This window comes from Salmo salar, chromosome 25, assembly GCF_965601325.2.
Source record: "Salmo salar chromosome 25, fSalSal1, whole genome shotgun sequence".
NCBI classification, from domain to species: Eukaryota; Metazoa; Chordata; class Actinopteri; order Salmoniformes; family Salmonidae; genus Salmo; species Salmo salar.
The window spans coordinates 46,985,549-46,999,611 of record NC_138315.1 but is presented as its reverse complement, the minus strand read 5'-3'; the positions used below and the strand labels follow the sequence as shown (position 1 = coordinate 46,999,611).

Genomic DNA, 14,063 nt, shown 5'->3' with positions numbered 1-14,063 from the left:
ATGGCATCATGAGGCAGGAAAATGATGTGGATATATTGAAGCAACATCAAGACATCAGTCAAGAAGTTAAAGCTTGCTCGCAACTGGGTCTTCCAAATGGACAATGACCCCAAGCATACTTCCAAAGCTGTGGCAAAATGGCTTACGGAGAACAAAGTCAAGGTATTGGAGTGGCCATCACAAGGCCCTGGTCCTCAGTCCTTTCTAAAGTTTGTTGGCAGAACTGAAAAAGCGTGTGAAAGGAAGGAGGCCCACAAACCTGACTCTGTCACACCAGCTCTGTCAGGAGGAATGGGCCAAAATTCATCTAACTTATTGTGGGAAGCTTGTGGAAGGCTACGTGAAGCATTTGACACAAGTAAAACAATTTAAAGGCAATGCTACCAAATACTAATTGAGTGTATGTAAACTTCTGACCCACTGGGAATGTGATGAAAGAAAAGCTGAAATAAATCTCCACTATTATTCTGACATTTCACATTCTTAAAATAAAGTGGTGATCCCAACTGACCTAAGACATGGAATTTTTACTAGGATTAAATATCAGGAATTGTGAAAAACAGTTTAAATGTATTTGGCTAAGGTGCATGTAAACTTCCGACTTCAAGTCTGTGTAATATATATACACACACACCAAATGTAGGCACTCCTTCTCACCAATCCTTACATCTAGTATCGTTTGACAGAAAGGTAATAACCATAATTTCTCCCTTTAAGGGGATCTGACCTGACGTCAACCCCTCATTTTCCTAACCCTCAGATCACCACCCGTATCCGCTATAGCAATCCTGTGACTTTCTCCTGTCCAGCCAACACATTCCAAAGCCATCTGGTTCCTACAGATAACCATCAACTTCGAATGTAAAAACCAGTCGCTATCACTCTTTAAATAAGATACTTCTGAGTTGAACAATGTTCCAAGTTTAACCCAGAATCTAACAATAACCTACATGCGGCAGCATGTTCACAACTTCCCGCCCAGTGTGATTAATAAAGAAACAGACTACACAGAAAATCAGTGTCAAAAGTTAGTGACTGTGTACATGTAGCAGCACGTACTCTCACAGCCACACGTGGATGTTACTCACGGTTGAATAAAACGTTTCCTTCACAAATGTAACAGAGGTCAAGCTCACATCATGGATCTGGGAAAAAGGTAGTGTCAGTATGCAATAAAAGACCTGGGCAAGGGGTATGAGATGAGATACTTTCTTTAATATCAATTCAACTCCATTTGGAAGCAATAGTTTACAGCATGTTCAGTATTGTACAGCATGCACAACGATATAAATGCGACAATTTTTTGGGAACACTATTCACCAGGACTACTTAACTCACAGCAGGTAATTATAAAGCTGCGTCAGACGTCAGCTAGGTATAAAGCATAGACGATAAACATTTGCATTGGCTGTGGTTATGAGGCTTTGACAGATGCAAGGTATGGTTATTGGTTGATGCATTTTGTTTCATGTCACATTTTATCCAAATTATGCTGCTTATTTCCTTGTTTAACTTTGACAAAATGTTGTGAAAAACCTCTAGTCCAGGGCTGCCCAACCCTCTTCCTAGAGATCTACCGTCCTGTTGGAATTTCAGTCCAACGCTAATTTAAACACACCTGATTCTACTAATTCGCTGCTCAACAAGACCTTAACTAGCTGAATCAGATATGTTAAATTAGGGTTGGACTGAAAACCTATAGGACAGTAGATCTCCAGGAAGAGGGTTGGGCAGACCTGCCCTAGGTGGAAGTTGTTCCACCTCAGAGAACAAACCATCAGAAAGAGGAAGAGACATCAATAAACATAGACCTTCAGGGATCCAACCAGTAACAGTCGGACCAAAGCACCTTTCAAAACAAAGATGAAGTCAAATAATAAGGTATCAGAGAGAAAACATGACACTTCCTGATGTCAGATTCTATAAGAATCATAAAAGGACAAACTAATTAAATGTTTCTAAAAGTAACATAATTAAAAAAAAAAAAAAAAACAGGCAGTCAGATGTGGCAGGGTTAGCAAACCACCACGGATTACAGCCCAATACATCACCCGGGCAGAGCTCCCTGCTATCCAGGACCACTATACCAGGCGGTGTCAAGAGGAAGGTCCCAAAAATAGTGAAAGACTCGAGCAACCACAGTGCACCACGTCTGGAACCAACACAACCCTGAACAGCTTCTATAACCAAGCCTTAAGACTGCTAAACAAGCTCTTCAAATGGCTACCCGGACTACGTGGATTAACTATGTACACAATGGACTATCAGACATACAGTACTTACACTGACAACACACACACACACACACCAAATACGCTACTGCCAATGTACTGTCTATCATCTATCCTAAGAGCGCACACACACGGGACTCTCAGACATGCAGTACTTCACTGACAACACACGCCCACACACCAAAAGCTCTGCTGCCAATGTACTGTCTTATCTATCCAAGGCGCACACACACACACACACCCCCCCGACAGGATTCGTTTTGAAGATAAATTAACCAGAACCATTCCTTTTAAAGAAGATGTCTTGACTGGAAAATAGGTTGATTTGTGTGATTGAAATTGTTAAAACTGACACCCTGTTGTTTAAACACAACTAGCTACCCTGTTTCACCTTGGATTCACACACTTCACAGGATGCTAATGGACCAACTGTCTCAGAATTCACTGGAAACAGAAAGTACGCCTTTGGCTGGGACCAGCCGAGTCTGAGATGAGATAGACGTGTTCCAAACTACACTAAAACATGTCAGTCATTACCCTGGCCATAGAAAAGACAGACTGGGGTCTTTTAGACATCTTGAAGTCAATGGGCCCCCATACCAAATCTGACACTTTTAAGCTTGTTTCTACACCCTTAAACACACAGCAACATGGGATTCATTAGTACACTGATGATACAGTCCCAAAATGTTTTGCATGTCAACAGACAAGTTTAAGATATTGGACTTTCAAGAAGCAAAGTGTCACTTGCCACACAATGATGCATTTTAAAATCTGGTGACACTTTGCTTCTTGAAAGTCCAATATCTTGAAAACTTATCTGTTGACATGCAAAACATTTTGGGTCTGTATCAACAGTGGACTAATGAAACAATATCATAAGATAGTTTTGGAGTAGATTTTTCCTTTAATGCAGGCAGGACAGGTGACGATGCGTCTTTGGCTCAGACGTCATCATCTTCACAGTGTCCTTTGAGGAGGCAGCAAGACGGAGACTTGAGAACATTCTGTGCGACCACTAATTTCCTCATTACCAATCGCCAACCATCATTGATGGTCTTTCTACCCAGCTCTCCTCTCTCCATTTTTCCTCAGACACACACATCCACAACCCCCTCGTCCAGATCTCTTTCGTCGGCCGACTCTCTCCACATCTCATCCATCTTGACCTGCTCCAGTGTCTGCCAGGAGTCCACTTCCTGGTCTCTCCTGATTGGCTCCCCGCCACTACGACCCTGCTGGGCGGAGCCTCCCTCTGTGGAGTAGATCCCGGAGTCTCCGCTGTCCTGGCGGATGTGCCTGCCGCTGTCCTGCTCCAGCTCTGAGGGGGGCGCTGTGAGGGGAGGAGGGAGGTGTATCTCCAGTAGCACCACCTCAGGACAGATGGTCAGCTTATCACAGCACAGCTCCGCCTCTGAATCAGCAGTGAGGAGGCGGGGCATGTCGGAGCCGGGGGAGGAGTCACAGAGGTACTGGTGGGGAGGGGAAGAGAAAATGGTCGTCATTGCTTAATCCCAACCACTCTTAAACACACAGATACACCCACCAACCAAGAGGATGGACGGTACACCTGGATATTACTGTTATGCTGTTTACTGTTGAGTAAGCGTTTGTGGGGCCTACCTCCTGGATGTGTGCAGGCAGCTGGATAGAGGGGTAAAAGGTGTTTTTGAGGACTCTGTAGAACCTGAAGAAGGTGTAGGAGGGAAGCAACACAAGCAGGAAACACACCACCATGGAGACCAGGAAGTACAGGAAGATCTGCCCGTACGGGGTGTCACCTGAGGACGAGGACAGTCACACTTTAGTGGCCTTATTATGTAAATGCTCCTGTAAAACACGCTCTCTGGCATCTCTACACACACACAATATACAGGTAGGTAATTTGTCAAGCAATTCGGAAACCAATCTCCAAGTCTTTAGTGTGAAGTGTTCATTCCTACCCTCTGTCTGCATGCACTGGGGTTCTGTGTAGCCGCTAGTCTTGTTGTAGTAGTCGTAGCGAGACTGGATCATGACACAGTACCACGTCCAGGCCTCCAGCTCAGGCAGCGTCACCAGGTTGTTGCTAGAGTCCACCACTTTAGGCTTCAGACCCTGAACATCCAATAAGAACACGTTATAAATCAGACAGGGTTGGGATACGCTGCCCTGTCTTGCACTACCCCCAGCCGTTCCACTTACTTCACCCATTCCAGTAGCAGCACATGGGATTCTAGTGGTGAACTCATCATCAAGCCCTTTACAAGTTCAATCAGATGTGCTCGTCCTGAATGCATCACAAGAGTGGAACGGTTGGGGGTACTCCAGGAAAGGTTTGGGATATAGAGATGATCTAGAAATGACATCTATCTGCTCTGGTGTAAAACAGGGACACAGCAGATGGGTTATTGATGTTTCAACTGGAAGAGTTCCAGAGAACATAGAACAACAACTTTGCATTTCATCTGAATATAGAACACTTCAAAACCTTCTAGAATACAGAGCACCAACCAGTTCCCTGCATAGTGCTAGGTTCCAATTTATCAGAGTAAATAACTCATGGACACTAGAGAAGCTTAACCAAGTTTAATTCTTCCCAAAGGGTCATTACAGCTGTAATTTGGACAAACGTTTTTTTTTTTTTCACACAAGCACTGATAATAAACCCTTTCTCCTAGGCTGAGTCTCCTCATCCACAACCTAACAGCCAATGCATCCCTGTTGGAATGACAGAACCTTAGTGATATCTGTTCTTTCTCACTTCGTCTAACCTGACCTCTACCCCAAAGTGCTCACTCCTCCCCAACTCAAGGCTGTCATGGTGCCTGGTACCAGACTGTCTCTTCTCCTCCCATAGGATCCCTGATGGCTAACAATAACATATCCTGACATAATGTAAATGTTATACGGTACCCTCTCTCCCTCAGTGACACTGTTAGGTTCTAAGATCTCCACCAGTCTCCCCTTATCAATGCCAGCCACATGTACAGTGAGGGGAAAAAAGTATTTGATCCCCTGCTGATTTTGTACTTTTGCCCACTGACAAAGAATTGATCAGTCTATAATTTTAATGGTAGGTTTATTTGAACAGTGAGAGACGGAATAACAAAACAAAAATCCAGAAAACCCCATGTCAAAAATGTTATAAATTGATTTGCATTTTAATGAGGGAAATAAGTATTTGACCCCTCTGCAAAACATGACTTAGTACTTGGTGGCAAAACCCTTGTTGGCAATCACAGAGGTCAGACGTTTCTTGTAGTTGGCCACCAGGTTTGCACACATCTCAGGAGGGATTTTGTCCCACTCCTCTTTGCAGATCTTCTCCAAGTCATTAAGGTTTCGAGGCTGACGTTTGGCAACTCGTACCTTCAGCTCCCTCCACAGATTTTCTATGGGATTAAGGTCTGGAGACTGGCTAGGCCACTCCAGGACCTTAATGTGCTTCTTCTTGAGCCCCTCCTTTGTTGCCTTGGCCATGTGTTTTGGGTCATTGTCATGCTGGAATACCCATCCACAACCTATTTTCAATGCCCTGGCTGAGGGAAGGAGGTTCTCACCCAAGATTTGACGGTATATGGCCCCATCCATCGTCCCTTTGATGCGGTGAAGTTGTCCTGTCCCCTTAGCAGAAAAACACCCCCAAAGCATAATGTTTCCACCTCCATGTTTGACGGTGGGGATGGTGTTCTTGGGGTCATAGGCAGCATTCCTCCTCCTCCAAACACTGCGAGTTGAGTTGATGCCAAAGAGCTCCATTTTGGTCTCATCTGACCACAACACTTTCATCCAGTTGTCGTCTGAATCATTCAGATGTTCATTGGCAAACTTCAGACAAGCATGTATATGTGCTTTCTTGAGCAGGGGGACCTTGCGGGCGCTGCAGGATTTCAGTCCTTCACGGCGTAGTGTGTTACCAATTGTTTTCTTGGTGACTATGGTCCCAGCTGCCTTGAGATCATTGACAAGATCCTCCCATGTAGTTCTGGTGGAGAGTTTGGAATCTGATTGATTGATTGCTTCTGTGGACAGGTGTCTTTTTATACAGGTAACAAGCTGAGATTAGGAGCACACTCTGAAAGGGAGTGCTCCTAATTTCAGCTTGTTACCTGTAAAAAAGACACCTGTCCACAGAAGCAATCAGATTCCAAACTCTCCACCATGGCCAAGACCAAAGAGCTCTCCAAGGATGTCAGGGACAAGATTGTAGACCTACACAAGGCTGGAATGGGCTACAAGACCGTCGCCAAGCAGCTTGGTGAGAAGGTGACAACATTTGGTGCGATTATTCGCAAATGGAAGAAACACAAAGGAACTGTCTCCCTCGGCCTGGGGCTCCATGCAAGATCACCTCGTGGAGTTGCAATGATCATGAGAACGGTGCGGAATCAGCCCAGAAATACACGGGATGATCTTGTCAATGACCTCAAGGCAGCTGGGACCACAGTCACCAAGAAGCAATTGCTAACACACTACGCCGTGAAGGACTGAAATCCTGCAGCGCCTGCAAGGTCCCCCTGCTCAAGAAACCACATATACATGCCCGTCTGAAGTTTGAATGATTCATCCTGGGTCTCGACCCCGCCCTGTGCAACTGGGTCCGGGACTTCCTGACAAGCCGCCCCCAGATGGTGAGGGAGGGTAACCACGACGAGACGGCCTACAGGGTGGAGGTGAGGGCCCTCAGAGTGTGGTGTCAGGAAAATAACCTTGCACTCAATGTCAACAAAACAAAAGAGATAATCGTGGACTTCAGGAAACAGCAGAGGGAGCACCCCCCCATCTACATTGACAGGACAGTAGTGGAGAGCTTTAAGTTCCTCTGCATACACATCACGGACAAATTGAAATGGCCCACCCACACAGACAGAGTGGTGAAGGCGGCGCAGCAGCGCCTCTTCAGCCTCAGGAGGCTGAAGAAATTTGGCTTGTCACCAAAAACACAAACTTTAACAGATGCACAATCGAGAGCATCCTGTATCACATCTTGATGTAATGTATCACTAGCCACTTTAACCTCTCGGGTAGGGGGCAGTATTTGCACGGCCGGATAAAAAAACGTACCCGATTTAATCTGGTTATTACTACTGCCCAGAAACTAGAATATGCATATAATTATTGGCTTTGGATAGAAAACACCCTAAAGTTTCTAAAACTGTTTGAATGGCGTCTGTGAGTATAACAGAACTCATATGGCAGGCAAAAACCTGAGAAGATTCCTTACAGGAAGTGGCCTGTCTGACCATTTCTTGGGCTTCAACACTCTCTTTATTGAAAACTGAGGATCTCTGCTGTAACGTGACACTTCCTACGGCTCCCATAGGCTCTCAGAAGGCGGCAAACCGGTGAATGATGTCTTTGCAGGCCCTGGCTGAAAAACACTAGCGCATTTGGATAATGGTCAATCAGAGAACAATGAAACTGAGGCGCGTGCATGAGGCGACACCATGTTTTTATTTTCTCTGTCTTTGAACGTAAACAGGGTTTCCCGGTCGGAATATTATCGCTTTTTTTAACGAGGAAAAATCGCATAAAAATTGATTTTAAACAGCGGTTGACATGCTTCGAAGTACGGTAATGGAATATTTAGAATTTTTTTGTCACGAAACGCGTCGGGCGCGTCACCCTTCGGATAGTGTCTTGAACGCACAAACAAAACAGAGGATATTTGAACATAACTATGGATTATTTTGAACCAAACCAACATTTGTTATTGAAGTAGAAGTCCTGGGAGTGCATTCTGACGAAGAACAGCAAAGGTAATCAAATTTTTCTAATAGTAAATCTGACTTTGGTGAGGGCCAAACTTGGTGGGTGTCTAAATAGCTAGCCTGTGATGGCTGGGCTATCTACTCAGAATATTGCAAAATGTGCTTTTGCCGAAAAGCTATTTTAAAATCGGACATAGCGATTGCATAAAGGAGTTCTGTATCTATAATTCTTAAAATAATTATGGTTTTTGTGAACGTTTATCGTGAGTAATTTAGTAAATTCACCGGAAGTTTGCGGTGGGTATGCTAGTTCTGAACGTCACATGCTAATGTAAAAAGCTGGTTTTTGATATAAATATGAACTTGATTGAACAAAACATGCATGTATTGTATAACATAATGTCCTAGGAGTGTCATCTGATGAAGATCAAAGGTTAGTGCTGCATTTAGCTGTGGTTTGGGTTTATGTGACATTATATGCTAGCTTGAAAAATGGGTGTCTGATTATTTCTGGCTGGGTATTCTGCTGACATAATCTAATGTTTTGCTTTCGTTGTAAAGCCTTTTTGAAATCGGACAGTGTGGTTAGATTAACCTGTTAGGGCTAGGGGGCAGTATTTGCACGGCTGGATAAAAACATTTACCCGATTTAATCTGGTTACTAATCCTACCCAGTAACTAGAATATGCATATACTTATTATATATGGATAGAAAACACTCTAAAGTTTCTAAAACTGTTTGAATGGTGTCTGTGAGTATAACAGAACTCATTTGGCAGGCAAAACCCTGAGACATTTTCTGACAGGAAGTGGATACCTGATGTGTTGTATTACCTTTAAACCTATCCCATTGAAAAACACAGGGGCTGAGGAATATTTTGGCACTTCCTATTGCTTCCACTAGATGTCACCAGCCTTTACAAAGTGTTTTGAGTCTTCTGGAGGGAGATCTGACCGAACAAGAGCCATGGAACGATGATGGCCCATTAGACACCTGGCGCGCGAGTTCATGTTGGGTACCCTCGTTCCAATACGTTATAAAAGAGTATGCATTCGTCCACCTTGAATATTATTCATGTTCTGGTTAAAAAAGGCCCTAATGATTTATGCTATACAACGTTTGACATGTTTGAACGAACGTAAATATATTTTTTCCCCTCGTTCATGACGAGAAGTCCGGCTGGCTTAGATCATGTGCTAACAAGACGGAGATTTTTGGACATAAATGATGAGCTTTTTTGAACAAAACTACATTCGTTATGGACCTGTGATACCTGGAAGTGACATCTGATGAAGAGAATCAAAGATAATGGATTATTTACATAGTATTTTCGATTTTAGATCTCCCCAACATGACGGCTAGTCTGTATCGCAACGCGTATTTTTCTGGGCGCAGTGCTCAGATTATTGCAAAGTGTGATTTCCCAGTAAGGTTATTTTTAAATCTGGCAAGTTGATTGCGTTCAAGAGATGTAAATCTATAATTCTTTAAATGACAATATAATATTTTACCAATGTTTTCTAATTTTAATTATTTAATTTGTGGTGCTGACTTGACTGCCGGTTATTGGAGGGAAACGATTTCCTCAACATCAATGCCATAGTAAAACGCTGTTTTTGGATATAAATATGAACTTGATAGAACTAAAAATGCATGCATTGTCTAACATAATGTCCTAGGAGTGTCATCTGATGGAGATTGTAAAAGGTTAGTGCATCATTTTAGCTGGTTTTATGGTTTTGGTGACCCTGTCTTTGAATTGACAAAACATTACACACAACTCTTGTAAATGTACTGTCCTAACATACTCTAAATTTATGCTTTCGCCGTAAAACCTTTTTGAAATCGTAAAACGTGGTTAGATTAAGGAGATGTTTATCTTTCAAAGGGTGTAAAATAGTTGTATGTTTGAAAAATTGGAATTTTGACATTTATTTGGATTCAAATTTGCCGCTCTTGAAATGCACCTGCTGTTGATGGAGTGCACCACGGGTGGGACGCTTGCTAGTCATATGTTTGAGAAATTGAAGTAATAGCATTTAAGGTATTTGAATAACGCGCCACGGGATTCCACTGGCTGTTGAGTAGGTGGGACGATTTCGTCCCACCTACCCTAGAGAGGTTAACACCTGCTAACCATGTGTATGTGACAACTAAAATTTGATTTGGTTACAGCAGTCCCAGGGTTACTGAGGGGAAGCTCAGGTTACAGCAGTCCCAGGGTTACTGAGGGGAAGCTCAGGTTACAGCAGTCCCAGGGTTACTGAGGGGAAGCTCAGGTTACAGCAGTCCCAGGGTTACTGAGGGGAAGCTCAGGTTACAGCAGTCCCAGGGTTACTGAGGGGAGGCCCAGGTTACAGCAGTCCCAGGGTTACTGAGGGGAGGCCCAGGTGATAGCAGTCCCAGGTTTACTGAGGGGAGGCCCAGGAGTCTTTAGAGGCCATAGAAAAAGGCAGAAGGTTGTGCCAGTACCTGAGGGTCATCAGAGAGACTCCAGTACAGGATGCGGTAGTACAGGAAGAGGACGTGTTCCTTCATGGAGCCCTGGGTGCTGGTCAGGGGATCAGAGATGGTCACATCCAGCAGGTTCCCCACAGGAGCCAGCTCCACCCTGGACGGTGGGCCCAACGAAGCTAGACAGGGGGAAAGAACAGATAAGACCAAAATAAACTCACTAATAATCAATAGTTACCATACAGGCAACTCCAGAGTCCTGGGAATGATTATTGGTGAATGACAGATTAACTGTTTGTCTCTGTGCGCGCGTGTGTGTGTGTAAGTCACAAATAGTACAGTTAGAGCAGTTAGTATGAGTATTCGAACACAGCTTAAGTGTCACAAGTTACAGATACATTTGAGGATTAGAAACAACTGCAGCTATCACAAACAATGTCATCGATCAGCGTCTTAAAACAGGCAAAGACTAACTCCCATAACTTTAATATCTTTCGAAGCATATTCCAGGATGAAGGCAGTATGGGATAAATATTGCTTTCCCCATCTCAGTTCTAGCCTTAGGAACAGACAAAGACAGCAGTGACTGTGAAGGAAGACTGTATTGAGTGACTGTTGTATGTGTCGAATTTCTATGCTTTATCTTGGCCAGGTCGCAGTTGCAAATGAGAACTTGTTCTTAACTAGCCTACCTGGTTAAATAAAAGGTAAAAAAATAAATAAAAATAAATAATTCTTCAACTGGAACAGATCTCCACCCTTAAGTAAAGGCATGACGTAGGCTGCTTTCCAGACTTTAGGAATGGTATTACTCACCAATGAAAGATTTAATATATGAGTGAGAGGGGCAGCAATAATCTCTGCACCATTTTTATTTAAAAAAAGGGTTCAATTCATCCGGGCCACCCGCTTTCTAATATCAATAGATTTGGGTGCCTTTACAACTTCTGAAAGCTCAATCAACACACGCGTGTGGCTGTTGGTGTGTTGGTGGGTGTTTAACCTCTCTTGGGTAGGGGGCAGTATTTTGACATCCAGATGAAGAAGGTGCCCAGAGTAAACTGCCTGCTACTCAGTCCCAGAAGCTAAGATATGCATATTATTAGTAGATTTGGATAGGAAACACTCTGAAGTTTCTAAAACTGTTTGAATGATGTCTGTGAGTATAACAGACCTCATATGGCAGGCTAAAACCTGAGAATAAATCCAACCAGGAAGTGTGGAAATCTGAGGTTTGTAGTTTTTCAAGTGATTCCCCATCCAATATACAGTGTCTGTGGGGTCATTTTGCACTTCCTAAGGCTTCCACTAGATGTCAACAGTCTTTAGAACGTTGTTTCATGCTTCTACTGTGAATGGGAAGAGAATAAGAGCCATTGGAATCAGATGACATGAGCTCAGTGGCGCGCCCTCACGTGAGAGTTAGCTGTGTTCCTTTTCTTTTTTGAAGACAAAGGAATCATCCAGTTGGAATATTATGGAAGATTTATGATAAAAACATCCTAAAGATTGATTCTATACATCGTTTGACATGTTTCTACGAACTGTAATATAACTTTTTTGACTCTGTCTGAACTCACTGCGCGAGCACAGTGAATTTGGATTACGCAACTGAACGGGAACAAAATGGCAGGTTTGGTTTTGTGACTGAGCGCCATACTCACATTATTGCAAAGTGTGCTTTCGCTGCAAAGCTTTTTTGAAATCTGACACAGCAGCTGTCCTAACAATCTAATGTTATGCTGTCGCCGTAAAGCCTTTTTGAATCGGACAATGTGGTTGGATTAACGAGAAGCGCATCTTTAAAATGGGATATAATAGTTGTATGTTTGAGAAATTTGAATTATGAGATTGTTTTGAATTTGGCACCCTTCTATTTCACTGGCTGTTGAATAGTGTGTCCCGCAGAGAGGTTAAATATGTGCATGTTTGCAACTGTGTTTATTTGCTCTCATTTAGTTTATTTTTCATCTGTGCCCAAGTCTGTGTGCCTTCTCCCATTCCTCTCACCATCCATATCAGGGCAGAAGTCTTTGTAGACCCAGTGTGAGTTGACTCCGTCTGCGCTGGCTTGGACTCGGACCACGTACATTCCCAGGTAGTGCAGATCAGAATCTGTGAGGTCACAGCGGGTGTGTGTGGTCCTTTCACAGACACGGCTCCAGTTCTTCTTCTTCTTCATCATCTTGTACTTCCTGTTGGGGAGCGAGCGAGAGGGTCAGTGATGAGAGGCAGTCTTGGCCTAATACCAGATCATGACTCTCAGTGGTAAAATAAAACAGACAGACAAGTCACTGTTTGGGTGTAGGAGGTGAAATACAGTATCATGTGTGACATGTAGGAGGGGGAGGTGAAATATGGTATCATGTAGGAGGGGGAGGTGAAATATGGTATCATGTAGGAGGGGGAGGTGAAATATGGTATCATGTAGGAGGGGGAGGTGAAATATGGTATCATGTAGGAGGGGGAGGTGAAATATGGTATCATGTAGGAGGGGGAGGTGAAATATGGTATCATGTGTGACATGTAGGAGGGGGAGGTGAAATATGGTATCATGTGTGACATGTAGGAGGGGGAGGTGAAATATGGTATCATGTGTGACATGTAGGAGGGGGAGGTGAAATATGGTATCATGTGTGACATGTAGGAGGGGGAGGTGAAATATGGTATCATGTGTGACATGTAGGAGGGGGAGGTGAAATATGGTATCATGTGTGACATGTAGGAGGGGGAGGTGAAATATGGTATCATGTGTGACATGTAGGAGGGGGAGGTGAAATATGGTATCATATGTGACATGTAGGAGGGGGAGGTGAAATATGGTATCATGTGTGACATGTAGGAGGGGTGGAGGGGGAGGTGAAATATGGTATCATGTGTGACATGTAGAAGGGGGAGGTGAAATATGGTATCATGTGTGACATGTAGGAGGGGAGGTGAAATATGGTATCATACGTGACATGTAGGAGGGGGAGGTGAAATATGGTATCATATGTGACATGTAGGAGGGGGAGGTGAAATATGGTATCATGTGTGACATGTAGGAGGGGGAGGTGAAATATGGTATCATATGTGACATGTAGGAGGGGTATGCGGGGGTGGTGTGCGTGCATCTGGTGACTTACGCCATGTACTCTACAGTGAAGGTAACAGCGTTGCCTGTGGCCGTCTGGTCCCAGTCCCATGTCAGTACGTACTGTGTGTTCAGGGTGAGCAGAGTCAGGTTCTGAGGTTGAGGCAGCTCTGCAAGCACTGGAACACAGAGAGTAAGACAGGCAGACCGGGTCATTGAGAAGTTCTTCACTGTTTGGCACCGTGTTGATTACATGTTATATGATGGGAGATGGATATAATCAACTGATTTGGCAACAACATAAGTTAAAATAGCCTAAACATTTGCATTCTTTAGGCTGTGTATTTCATCACTACTTCACAGCCAACCACCAATTCACATGTCCTGTGGACATGAAATATAAAAAATAAAAAAGGAATTTATCCAATATTTAAAATCTCTGAAGACCAAGAGACGCAAACACACCCCTGTGGTGAGAAAGAAACAATAGACTGGCAACAATGACATTGACCTCACTAGCTATCCAGCGCTTCTATTGGGCGATTCCACGCCATCGAGAAATATTTTCAGTATCTCAGAATGTTCTTGTAATTCTCACATAAGAACAGCAT

General features: G+C 43.6%; 1 protein-coding gene across 4 annotated transcripts in view; it reads right to left on the bottom strand.

Annotated features, from left to right (window-relative positions):
* Nucleotides 1-1,193: 1,193 nt before the first annotated feature.
* LOC106586873 (interferon alpha/beta receptor 1a) overlaps nucleotides 1,194-14,063 on the bottom strand; it is a 33,203-nt gene continuing 20,333 nt past the window's right edge. For 3 of the 4 annotated variants that reach the window (XM_045707233.2, XM_082968810.1, XM_045707232.2), the window contains 6 exons: nucleotides 13,505-13,631; nucleotides 12,390-12,574; nucleotides 10,398-10,558; nucleotides 4,175-4,328; nucleotides 3,855-4,012; nucleotides 1,194-3,703 (listed from right to left, as the gene is read on the bottom strand). In XM_045707233.2, coding sequence (XP_045563189.1) covers nucleotides 3,323-3,703; nucleotides 3,855-4,012; nucleotides 4,175-4,328; nucleotides 10,398-10,558; nucleotides 12,390-12,574; nucleotides 13,505-13,509 — 1,044 coding nt within the window. In that variant the 5' untranslated portion in view covers nucleotides 13,510-13,631 and the 3' untranslated portion in view covers nucleotides 1,194-3,322. 4 annotated transcript variants of the gene reach the window in all.